The 13,124-nt window shown below is 38.3% G+C and overlaps 1 protein-coding gene across 7 annotated transcripts in view; it reads left to right on the top strand.

Moving 5' to 3' along the window:
- TMCO3 (transmembrane and coiled-coil domains 3) overlaps window positions 1–13,124 on the top strand; it is a 225,146-nt gene that overhangs the window by 14,293 nt on the left and 197,729 nt on the right. For 4 of the 7 annotated variants that reach the window (XR_011339200.1, XR_011339201.1, XM_069877957.1 and 1 more), the window contains exons 6-9: window positions 196–382; window positions 1,322–1,439; window positions 2,006–2,201; window positions 8,590–8,740. Coding sequence is in view for 3 of the 7 variants with exons in the window: in XM_069877957.1 (XP_069734058.1) it covers window positions 196–382; window positions 1,322–1,439; window positions 2,006–2,201; window positions 8,590–8,740 (652 nt within the window). In the remaining 4 variants the exon portion in view is untranslated. Of the gene's footprint in view, window positions 1–195; window positions 383–1,321; window positions 1,440–2,005; window positions 2,202–8,589; window positions 8,741–9,226; window positions 10,314–13,124 lie in introns of those variants that run through there. The other 3 variants (XR_011339213.1, XR_011339210.1, XM_069877976.1) reach the window with 2 other exon arrangements.

Here is a 13,124-nt window from a genome sequence, read left to right as displayed (position 1 = left end):
TGAGCTTTCTGGCATAAACTATCTACTAGGAGTAATAACTTCGGAGTTTTAGGATGGCATCCTGGTACTTCTGTGGCTCAGCACTGCAACTCCAAATCATGCATCCTTACCTGCTTATGTCTACTGAAAATCACTGTATCTTATCAGTGAGGAAAGTGTCATCAGACTTTCAGAAGTACTTGTTTTCTTCTCAAGGTATGGAAAATATCTTTGCAAGGACCCTGCTACATGACGGTTCTGATGATTGCCTTTGGTTTACTGTGGGGACACTTGCTCCAAATTAGACCAACACAAAGTGTCTTCATTTCTACGTGTTTATCTTTATCAAGCACACCCCTAGTGTCGAGATTTCTTGCAGGTAGTGTTCGAGGCGATAAAGAAGGTAAGTATGATTTTAAACAAGGACTACTGTAGTACCTACAATGACATTTGAAAGAAGTTGACTTTGTAGTGTTACAAGAGAAACCAGTGAAAGAAGCAAAACAAACCCTATTGTTAAGTCTGTTTTACAAGTGATTATACTCCTTTAACAGTTGCCAGTGTTGTGTATATTCTTGTATGAGGTGTACCTGCTATTTACATTGCCAGTCCTTTTTGGAGAAAGACCGTGTAGCCTAGCCTGTACTCCTCATGTTAAGAGATGACTTGAGGAATCCTTGTGTTTTTGAAGAGGTTACCAGGGGGAGACCCTTACTACCAGCCTGTCATCAGGTCAGAAAGGCTAACTTAAATAATTCATCCTTCTTCAGTAAACTAAGAACAGCCCAGCTACTCTTTTAATAGCTAACAGCTCTTCAAATAAGTACCTTCAAGTGCCATGTTGCTTGCTTCTCAGAGACTTCTAAATGTTTTCTTTCAAAAATGTTGCCATCCTGCTTTCTTCCACTTCAATGCAGTACATATGAGGGAGGTTTAAGTTCTCCGCACACCCTAAAATTTTCATATTCTAGTGCCTAAATTCAAAGTTATATTTTACACATGCTGGCTCTTACGTGTCTGTATTATTCTAGAGGCTATGCTTTAGTAAAGGAGTTTCAGTAAATGCATAACTAGTGCTTAACTGCTAGGCAAAGTCTATATTTTTATTGCATAATGGAAGCTTTGCTTGAATATTTATTTATTTTTTGATATGTCTTTATATTTTCTTAATTTATTTTATTTACTTAGTGGGGAAAACAAAACTAAGAATGCTTTTAATTACTTCATCGCATTGAGAACTATGCTTAGCTTCCATTTGATTAAGACATTTCCAGATTTCTGAGCACTGCAGGCATTCATACATGCTGATGAATGTTTCCATGACTGCTTTGCTGGTGTACAGGGGATATTGACTACAGCAGCGTACTACTTGGCATGTTGGTGATGCAGGATGTGCAGCTTGGTTTGTTTATAGCTGTCATGCCTACGCTAATTCAAGCAGGAGTGAGCACATCTACCAGGTAAAAAAAAATAAAAAATACTGTATATATCTGTCCCTCACCCCCTTCCAATTAGTATGTAAAGCACCAGTATGAATGTGAAACTGCTGCAGTTAATGTCAGTTCCATAAAAAACATGCACTCCGTCCTGTGAGTTCCCGTCACTATTTGTACTTGTCATGTTGTGTGAGGATATTCTTTCTGCTCCAGCTGCCATAGTCTCATCCTTAAAATTTGTAGTGAAAAGTTTGTTATTGTAAAAAAATAATTTAATTTCTTCAGTCACCTTATTCCCTCAAGACATGTTTTTGTCAAAGACTAAGCAATAGTATTATTGAGCCTGATGGCTTACCTTGAAGATCAATCAAGAAAAATCTTTTTGAATCAACATGGAAGTAACTTCTAGGCTGTAAAAGAGATTGCTGGGCAGATTTAGTATTCAACTGGTTTACTAATGTATCTAAGTATCTCATTGTAGCTGCTTAGTTTTGAACATCTGCAGAATCAGATCTTTTCACTTAAGAATAACTGCTTGAGAGGCATGAAAGCACTTGAAAGAAATGTGTTTTTTTGTTCTTCTCTTCCAGCATTTTCAAGGAAATACTGAGAATACTGATACTGATTGGCCAAATTCTCTTTTCTCTGGCTGCTGTTTTTCTTATGTGTCTTGTTATAAAGACTTATCTCATAGGACCATATTATCGCAAGTTGCATGCAGAAAGCAAAGGGAATAAAGAAATCCTCATTCTAGGAATAACTGCATTCATCTTCCTTATGTTAACGGTAATCTTTTAAATTAATAAAACATTTTGATACATGTGGTAGTTTACTGCATCAGTATTGCAAAAACTATCACACTTACTGTTATTGCATATCTATGTACCTCTGTAGTTAATCATTTGGTTTTAAAATGTTTGAAAACAAGCCCCAAGTGCACAAATGATTCATGCATTACAGCACAGATGAGTAATGAGAGATTAAATTTGAACGTCAATCAGTCGAACTTTTGCTGGTAACTTTTAATACAGCTAGTTAAATAATTATGATTCTGGTTTTAATTTTGAGTTACTTCATGCACTTGAAAATAATTGAGTATGGGTTTTGAAATACTGATAATAGCCCATTGTGACATTTACTCATAAGTATCTTTTCAGGAGCAACTTCTCAATGTGGTTTTTGTTCTAAAATATTTCTTTTTTCCTGTGGGAGATAAACAGTTTGGGATGAAGTTGAGAGATTAGAGAAATGCTTTAAGGTTCATAGATTTTGATATCCCTTTTAGGTTGAGTTCGTTGTCCTCTGAGTCTTCCTTCTATTTGTTTCTATCTCACGTTTCAGCCCTCTGAAAAACTATTCTGCTGGAGAACAGAATGTGAGACTCACTGATAATGATGTGGGTTTGAAATTCCCATTATCCTGTCTGTGCAGATTGTTGTGTCCTCTGAGAATTTATGAGAAAAATTATCCTGAAAAGTTCCTGCGCATGCAACCTTTTTTCTAGGGGTATTTGCTTAATTACTGCAGGTCTGTCAGGGAAAGTTGACCTCCTTTAAGAAGAAGGCCAAGGAAGAAGTTAGTGAGAGCATAGCTTTACGATTTGTTGTTTCTTAATAGGCAGACATAACATTTGTAGAAAAACTTCAATATAAGACAACCAAACCACAAAAGTTACATAGAATATTATTGTAACTAGAATCATAGAATTGTTTGATTAGAATAGACCTTTAAGATCATTGAGTCCAACTGTACCTGTCCTCTACTAAACCTTATCTCTGAGCACCTCATCTACCTGTCTCTTAAATACCTCCAACGGTGTTGACTCAACCAGCACCCTGGGCAGCCTCTTTGCCCGAAAACCCTTTTGGTGAAGACATTTTTCCTGATATCCAGTTTGAACCTCCCCTGATGCAACTTGAGGCCATTTCCTCTCATTCTGTCACTAGGTACTTGGAGAAATGACCAACACCCACCTCACTACAACCTCCTTTCAGGTAGTTGTAGACAGTAAGACAGAAGCAGTCTTGCATTAAAGAATGGCCGACATAGACTGACCTGATTCAACTGGGTGCATTGTGTATCAAATATGTAAGGAATTGGTGTGCGTGACTTTACATGACACGAATATACGAATGTGAGGGAGAATATGTTTGAGTGTGGTGGATTCATAATGCAAAACCTCAGTGCTTCTTCAGCTGGGTAAGCATTTGTAAAGGAGCAAATGTTTTGTATACTTTAAGCAGAAACAGATTTTCTTTTAAAGTTGATAAATAATGCATCAAAGGGAACAGTACAAGGGATACTGCATGAAACCTCAGTAAACCAGGTGAGATGTTTGATGCTCACAGACACCAATACATTCATTATAGTAATGTTGCAAATTGTGGTTTGAACACAAAGAATTAAAAAAAAAAACAAAAACAAACCAACAAATCAAAAAAGTATTTGGTTGTCCAGTTGAGCAGCTCAACAAACAAATCTTCTGGAAAACAAATCTTAGTTGGTATAGATGCCCCACTATGCCAGGAATAAAAACATAGAATGGGGGATGGCAATCTAATCTGCAAGAATATTACATATAGTTGGAAAAGATAAATTAAGGTTTGTAGGTGCCAGGTAGGAAAACAATTAAATTGCCCTGGTTCCTGCAAAGATCTTTCTCCTTGGAAAAGCAAGTTTAAATATTTATGGAGTTTGTATAATTATCCGCAAACATGGAATTTTCCATACTGATGTAATTCTAAAAAAGCTTTTGATTTTGTAGAAGGAGGAATAGGAGAGCACATATTTTGGCAGCCTTGACCAAAGATGATTCTGCAGTGCCATTTAGAAAACTTGATAGACACTTTTAAATATTTTGATACCTCATCTAGCATGTGAGTTATTCTGCAGGCCACATCCTTCCCAATACATAGCAATGGGAGTAGGAATGATATGGTATTACTATTTCATGCATCCAGTTACTTTTTAGATGCTTTGATGTTGACTGGATTTCTGGGGTCCACCTAAGTTTATCCTGTATTTGGGCTCATCTGTAGCACTAGCACAAATAAGGCACGTTATATATAAAGTTAATTTATTTTACTTGTTCCCTGTGTTTGAAAATCTCGGATTAATTGAACAAGAATTACTATTCCTCTGCCAATAAGGGCAAATTCTATATGGGGAAAAGAAGAGGGAGGATAGGACAGAAGAGATTCCTACATTGCAGTGTGAGTGAGCAGTTTTGATGTAAGGATTGTCCTGTCAGTTGAGTAACGTCCTTTATGGAAGTGACTTTTCTGAACTGCTTGGCTCACTTGGATAATATTACAACCCATTAAATCTGAAACAGGGTTGTAAATACATCCCTTCTTGGTAAACAAGAGGAAGAGATGCAACAAATCTCAAATAGGCGATACTTTACCAAGATTTGCAGCTTAAGATACCTCTTTCTATTGTCAGCTGTTTCCAGAATTAACTGAAATTTCTTTCCCTTTTGTCCATCAATGAGTTATGTAGATTGGATGGGGGGATTGTGTCACGTGCCAATCCTGTAAAAATCTAGCTGACTTTGAGACACAGTTGTGTATCTTTCCACCACGTACCTTGTCATCAGTTACAAAGGTTCAGTAGATCATTATTACACTTTAAGCAACTCATTTTCAAGATTTGAGTTATGCAGATACTGCCTTGTTTTTAAAGTGGGGAACTTTTTCCTGAATCACAACATAAAGAGCAGATCTGTCTTATGGTTTTAAATATGACCATTTAGGGTAGATCACCACATTGGTACTTCTAGGTCAAGATATTTGCCACAAGGAGCTGAAGAACACGTTATAAGTCAGCCAGTATGTTCAGTGGTGTAGTGATGCTTTTTCACGTTCTGTAGGTCCAGAAACATTACAAGAAAAATTGTTTTAAACACCATCCTCATAATGAATTGCTGTGTTGAATATCTGCAGGACAATGGAGTCAGTTCTGTTATGTTTTAAAACTACATTGCTGAAAGTTGTTAAGAAATTGGAAAAAAATAAAACATGACCAGGAGAGCAGCTACATTTATGTGTTTATAGGACTGTGCATGCACATGAGGGGGGAGTAGCTTTGAGTTTGACTTGACCTGGGATGATGGCATTAAATGGAGGGAAATTGCCAGCTTGCTTTATATACCAAAAAGATGAAAAGAAAATATAGCTATGTTATTGTAGTACTTTATGTATGAAAATGTACATACTTTTTCCTGCCGTGTATTAGGAATGTCATTTCTTGTTTGCTTGTAGTACTCCTCAATGGTTCATAACCTGCTTATGAACTCTTATTCTATCAATTAAAAGAAGATGATTAAGGAAGAACTGTACTCTCAAATATTCCAGCTCATTATTTAATAAATGACAGTTGAGAGAGAGTTTTTACAAGGCTCACTAAAAATTGTTTTCATTTCCATTAAGGCTTTACTTCCTTAAAATGCAAGCTTAAAATTCACTTTACTCTTTGGGCACATTGAAGTTATTACAGCCTAAAATTCTAATACATTTATGTCCATCAGAGATTTCTTTGATTTTACTGGCTTACCACATTCATTAAGCTTCTGTGATGATTAAAGAGAAGCAATAAGGTAGACGTTATTAGTGAACACAGCAAAACAACTGCTGAACAAATGGTTGAAATGCAACTGGAATGTGTTATAGCAGTAATGTTTATTTCTGTATTTGTTGCTATGGTAGAGCATTTGAACATAAAAATCCAATATCCTTGTGAAAGCAAGCAATCTTTCCTGAATTAGGGTAAGATGGGACCTATGAGAACAACTGAAAATGAAATTGTACTGGGAAAAACATGTAAACTGACAAAAGTTTTCATTTAACTTGACTGAAAAAGCTTTCTGTAATGTAGGAGTTGAAAAAAGAACAGTGCAGATGCCATGATTAGTAGTTGTTAGAGCCCAGTTTGGTAAAGGCAAAATATTAAATGGTGCAAGCAGAGAGGGATCACTAAATCCAAAATACCATCCAAATTTTGCTTATACAAGAAATTCTGCTGAGAATGCCTTCCTGCCAGCAAAACAAACCCTCTCCCAAGTGTGCGTGTGTGTGCTCATGCACACCCACACATTATATATAATAAACTCTAATAGTACAGATTTAGTTGAGGGAATGCATCCACTTATTGATAATATTATTGGAAATACAGAGACCAGGATGGGAATAGTAAAAGGAGATTCTCTATAGTAGATATGAATCTGAAGAGCAGACTTGAGGAGGGTAGATAGGGTTAAGAAAATTATGTAATTTTTGGTTCTTTTCTTGCCGGCTCACCTGCTTTGCACTTTTCGGTGTGTATAGTGACCTATGAATTTTGAGAACCTGAAGTTATGTAGTACCTAGGGAGTAAACAAGGAATAGGAAAATTAGCCCTTTTATCTGCCTGCCCCTCGAGCTCATACTTAGCTTGGCATAGTGTGAAGAATAGAATTCAAATTTTATGCTGTGGGAGCAAACCTAGACCGACATATTGTTTGCTGCAGTTATTTCTGATTCCTTCTGAACAAGCATGTTTCTTTTGCGCTTAAATTGCTCCTTGCTTGAATAGTGATTCTTGTGACGGCACATTATCATGCAATTCCAATAAAAAGATGCTGAATCCCTTCTTGCATGGTAACCTAACCATGCACATGGGAATACTTAAAATATTAGCTATAAAAGTTGTGATCTGGAGCTCTGTTGTAGCTGATAGCACTTAAAAATAGGGGGATTATATATGCATAACTCCAGCTTTATTTGAAGAGACCATATTGAATCTTAATCATACTGAAAAGGTTGTGACTTTTAAAACAACTAATGTGTGATTGAGAACCACTTAAATGTTTCCGATTCATAATTGTTTCCTTTATCTTACTGATCTTTTGGTGATTTTAAAGCATTTTATATATAAATTTCCTTCTTCCTCCTTACAATTTCACATTGTGGTGAAAAACACTGAAATCCCTTTTGTTTTAAAATGAGAGTAACATTATAATGTTCTCTTGTTGGTTTTACCTGATCAGTGACTACTTGCATTAGTTGACGGAACCAATTTGTTTTCTTAAATGTCTTGCAATAAATTATAGACTGTTAGCACAAATGGAGTTACGTGACAAGCATTCAGACATTAATACTTTAATGCACAAAAGTCAGGGGGTTATTCTTAGGTGGCGTTGTATGCATAGCTGGAGGATTTGTTTATTGTCTTTTGCTCTCCGCCATTAATTTCAAGTTGCTTGAGTTTTACCTTACAGTGTAACACTGTTCAAGGTATGATGAATGTTGTCCATACATCTACTATGGTTTATTGCTGCTTAATCTAAATTAGTATGCAAGTAAGTCTTCAGTTTTAAATGTTCTATTAATATTAATAGCATCGCCCTTTCTCAGTAGGATGACAGTCTGCAGCAGCATGGTTTTACAGTAATTATTTTAAAACACAGTTTATACTGACTAAAAGTGCTGTTTGCTTTTTTTAGTGTTCTAAGCATTGCCTTAAGTGGTTGCTTTGGTTTTAGTCCAGTCTCTTTACGTCCCTTTCATCTCTTCCTTCTAGTAATGTATTCAAATAATAAAAAAGAATGAAGCAGTCTGAATTCTTTCAGATATTCAGCAGTTTACTTCACATTCTTAAATGCATTCCTATTCAGTAAAGCACACAGACTCATTTAAGTTCAATTCATGCTAATAAAGTGTAATTTTTGCCTGGAACTTCTGCTAAATTGCAACTCTTTTCCCAAGGTATAAGCTTTGAGATTTCCCCCCCACCCCAGCTTTGTTTGATAGCTGGAAAATACGCTGTTCTTACAGCTTTATTTCACAGCCTTGATGCATTAAGTAATGCTGACTCTGAAGCTGTTACAGTCTTATCTTATTTTTGTGAGATCAGATACTATCCTTACAAGTGACGCAAAGTGTTACAATGTAGATTAAGAAATTTATTTTTGGTTTTGTGGGGAAGGAGGTAGCATGGAGGGGAGTCTTGTATAAATACCATACTGCAGAACGCTGAAATAAATACACTAAATTCTACTTGTTGTTAAACATGCCTAAAGACATAGTAATTTACTACGTTCAGTAAAATGTACAGTTCTATAATTTCACCGTGAAATGGTATATAAAGTCACTTGGGGCTAAAGAACAGCAATAGATTCTCTGTTATTTCTTGACAGATCACAGAGCTGTTGGACGTTTCAATGGAGCTGGGATGCTTCTTAGCTGGAGCTCTGATCTCTTCTCAGGGTCACATGGTTACTGAGGAGATTATGTCCTGTATCGAACCAATTCGTGACTTTCTCGCCATCATTTTCTTTGCGTCCATAGGTAACTTCTAAGAAAACTCACTTTAAAAATAGTCTTAAGCTACAAACGTGGGGGAGGAGAGAAAAATCATCTACAGATTGGGTGGAAGAGAGATATTTTATTTTGTTAACATATCAAACTGTTAACTAACCACAATATTGGTTTGTCTTTGTGTATATTTTTAAATGTAACATCGATTTTTTTATAAGCAATTTCCATGTTGCATTCTCGATTCTTGTTTTACTCTGTTTTTCATTGTTAATTCTGAATTCATGCTATTTAAAACACATTACTAAAAATTTTACAGGAAAAAAGGTCTTTGGTTGTTGTGTGTGTTGGTTTTTTTAATGTTTTCCTGTCTTCCCAATGGCTATATTTGTAATTTATACTAAAATTGTATTACTATTTTGAGTCAATTGGCAGAGTAGATTTCAGGTTCTTGTGGCTTGGCTTTCTTTAGAAGCAGGATATGATAATGGAAACAGATTTTTTTTTTTTTTTTTATAGCAACTTGTCTCTTCAGTTAGGAAAATGTGATCTGTGTGTTCTCAATGCAGGGAAAAAATAATTGAACAAGATGTATCACGGACAACCTGAATGCCAGCTGAAATGCAGCATTGATTCTTAAGACCAAGAGAGTAACTCATTGTGCTTGTTTCCCAAAACGAGTTAAATCTGAGAATATTTACAGTCAATCAGTGGCTTCATTTGGAACTGCTACATTCTTTAGCTGACCATGCATGCCATACTACTCTTTCTCTAAAGGAAAATGAAAAGCATTACTGAAGTGCTTAAGTACAGTGAATAAGGAGACCAGCCCTGTGAGAGTACGCACTTCTCCCTATGGATTGTTTAGGAGATGCATGTCCTGTGTTGGGGGCATTGCAAGGCCTAAAATAGGGGGTTTGAATGTGGCCCTTTGTACAAATACAACTCTCTTCAACCCATGCTTACTTAGAAATTCTTAAGGTTTGGGGTTCTCTTATTCCAAGATCACCTTTGTTTTTTCTTCCATTTTTTTCTCTATTGTTGCTTTTATCTCCATGAATTTATTCAGATAATAGGGAAGTTCCATTATCAGCGTACTTTTAATACCTTTCCTTATATACCTGTTTGATTACCCATTGTTTCATAACAGAAATTAAAGTGGTTTCTGGTGGTTGTCCAAGTAAAAAGGAAACAGTTATGCTTGCCAGCCTTGATTTTTGTTTTACCCAACCCATGATACTAGCTTGTGCTGATCAGTCAGATTGTTTAGTAATAGATAGGTTTATTCAAATAACTTATTCTTTATTAAAGGGAGGAAAGTGGTGAGATATGGGTAAAACTCTCAGACCCTTACAACTGGCAAGATTGGGTAGCTAATTGCTACATGCTCACAGGTAGCTTGGTTGTTCTAGTAAAGATGGTGATGGAGTAGATAGTGTTATCAGGGTTTCAAAGCATGGCAAGTACTTAAAAGCGCAAAGTTAATTTTATAAGGCACTGAACAGAAATAGTGTCCTACGCTCTTATGACTGCATAAATTAAGACTAAAGGTCACGCTTTGGTACAGTACCAGAAAACAGCAAGACCTCAGCTGGCATGCTGGCAGCACTCTGTACAGCCTATGTTATACTACAGGGAAATTATTTTGATAGTTCTGTTACGAAATTTAAAAAAATTATATTTGTAACTGTTGTTACTGTTATAATTGCAAGAACGGAAAGAAAATTCCCTAAAAGTTTGTATGGTTTCACAGAAAATGAGTGGTATTCCTGCCTCAGAAGACAGCTAGAAATCAGAAAAGTTAGCTATTTTGTAGGCATCTGATGCTTGCTTGTAAAAACCCAATATCAAACAAAACCCCCAAACCAGACCCTAAACGCTACAAAAACCAAACAACCTCCTCCCCCACTATCTACAAATAAACATTACCTCCCCCTCCTCCATACTTTCAAATTTTGTGGCTAACAAGAATTAGGTTTTGAAAAGGAGTGAGTGGTGGTACAAAGAAAACACGAGTAGGATAGCACTACGAATTATTTGTATCTATAAATATATAGGGATTTACTCTGTGAAATTATGTAAAGACCCCAGGGAAAGTTTCCCCCCTCTGTATAAAGAGAAGGCTCGGTGCTATGTGCGGCAAGCACCCTATTACGGAGAGCAGAAGCACTTGAGATCCTGAGGTGGGATGGTACACTACTGCAGTAATACAACTTTTGTTCCTTTCGGAATAAAGGCATAAATAGACAAAAAATGACTTAACTGAAAAGTGACTGTTATTATGTCATTTGGAAAAATCAGTTCCTACTTGCTTGTCTTAAATGCCTGCATTTCTGTTCTTGCTACAGAAATCCTTCTGGTGTCTGAAAGCTGAACCGAACAGTTCTTGTTTGTGTAATATCTGTTAACAGTGGTCCTGCCCTTAGCTTGACCTGTGTAATGCTACTGCTTTCTAATTCGTGCATGGATGCATTTGTGGGAATAATACACCTTTGCAGTTAGGCATTAACAGCTGTACTTTGAGTTACTCTCCATCTGTACATTCATTTAAACCGGCATGTGTTCTTCAAGTTTTCTGCTATTTGCTGTGGTTGGAAAGTTCCTGTTAGTCTTTATCCTCACTCATATTTTAGAGAGCACATCTGGACCAATCCCTTAAAGCCACATTTTGAGAACTTTCTTTCTCATTTCTGTTTTGGTACATTGGACTTGGACCTTTTCCTTTCTACCTCTGCATCATTTGATTTTTGTTTTGATTGCTTTTTAGGAAGTTGGAAGGCACCTTTGCATTGAATCTTTAACTGATTTTTTTTAAAGGCTGCAATATCCTACTTTTTTTCAGTCTACAGGGTGTATGGAGTTTGAAATTGGGCATCAGGGACCCTATCTGCAACTGGTGAGGAGGCAGATTACTTCCACTGACAGACAAAGCTCTGTGTCTTCACTGTGCTATACAAATGTACTCACTTGCCAGGCTCCACATTTCCCCTCTCGGTGAATCTTTTGGTCATAGAATCATAGAATAACCAGGTTGGAAGAGACCCACTGGATCATCAAGTCCAACCATTCCTATCAAACACTAAACCATGCCCCCCAGCACCTCGTCCACCCGTGCCTTAAACACCTCCAGGGAAGGTGACTCAAACACCTCCCTGGGCAGCCTCTGCCAGTACCCAATGACCCTTTCTGTAAAGAATTTTTTCCTAATGTCCAGCCTAAATCTCCCCTGGCGGAGCTTGAGACCATTCCCTCTTGTCCTGTCCCCCGTCACTTGGGAGAAGAGGCCAGCACCCTCCTCTCTACAACCTCCTTTCAGGTAGTTATAGAGAGCAATGAGGTCTCCCCTCAGCCTCCTCTTCTCCAGGCTAAACAACCCCAGCTCTCTCAGCGGATCCTCATAAGGCCTGTTCTCCAGCCCCCTCACCAGCTTTGTTGCTCTTCTCTGGACTCGCTCCAGAGCCTCAACATCGTTCTTGTGGTGAGGGGCCCAGAACTGAACACAGGATTCGAGGAGCAGTCTCACCAGTGCCGAGTACAGAGGGAGAATAACCTCCCTGGACCTGCTGGTCACGCCGTTTCTGATACAAGCCAAGATGTCATTGGCCTTCTTGGCCACCTGGGCACACTGCTGGCTCATGTTCAGTCACTGTCAACCAACACCCCCAGGTCCCTCTCCTCCAGGCAGCTTTCTAGACAGACTTCTCCTAGTCTGTAGCATTGCACAGGGTTGTTGTGTCCCAAGTGCAGGACCCGGCATTTGGCCTTATTAAACCTCATGCCATTGGACTCAGCCCAGCGGTCCAGCCTGTTCAGATCCCTCCCTACCCTCCAGCAGATCGACACTTCCACCCAGCTTAGTGTCATCTGCAAACTTGCTAAGGGTGCACTCGATGCCTTCATCCAGGTCATTGATAAAGACATTGAACAGCGCTGGACCCAGCACTGAGCCCTGGGGAACCCCACTTGTCACTGGCCTCCAGCTGGATTTCACACCATTTCCCACCACTCTCTGGGCCCGGCCATCCAACCAGTTTTCCACCCAGGAGAGTGTGCGCCTGTCCAGGCCAGAGGCTGACAGTTTCTCAAGCAGAATGCTGTGAGAGACTGTGTCAAAGGCTTTACTGAAGTCCAGGAAGACCACATCCACAGCCTTTCCCTCATCCAGCAGCCGAGTCTTCCCTCCTGTAGTCCACCCAAGAGGCCTGTCCCCTCTTCCAGAGCCCATAAACGTTTCTCTTCTTCTTGATATCACTCAAGATCTCTCTGTTCAACCAAGCTGGCTTTCTCCCCTGCCGGCTTTTTTTCCAGAACATGGGGATGGCTTTCTCCTGAGCTGCTAGGATTTCCTTTTTGAAGAGCTCCCAGCTCTCATGGGCTCCCTTGCCCTTAAGTACTGTCTCCCATGAGACTTTGCCAA

The sequence above is a fragment of the Phaenicophaeus curvirostris genome, chromosome 1 (genome assembly GCF_032191515.1).
Source record: "Phaenicophaeus curvirostris isolate KB17595 chromosome 1, BPBGC_Pcur_1.0, whole genome shotgun sequence".
NCBI classification, from domain to species: domain Eukaryota; kingdom Metazoa; phylum Chordata; class Aves; order Cuculiformes; family Cuculidae; genus Phaenicophaeus; species Phaenicophaeus curvirostris.
This window is presented reverse-complemented; position numbering and strand designations above follow the sequence as displayed.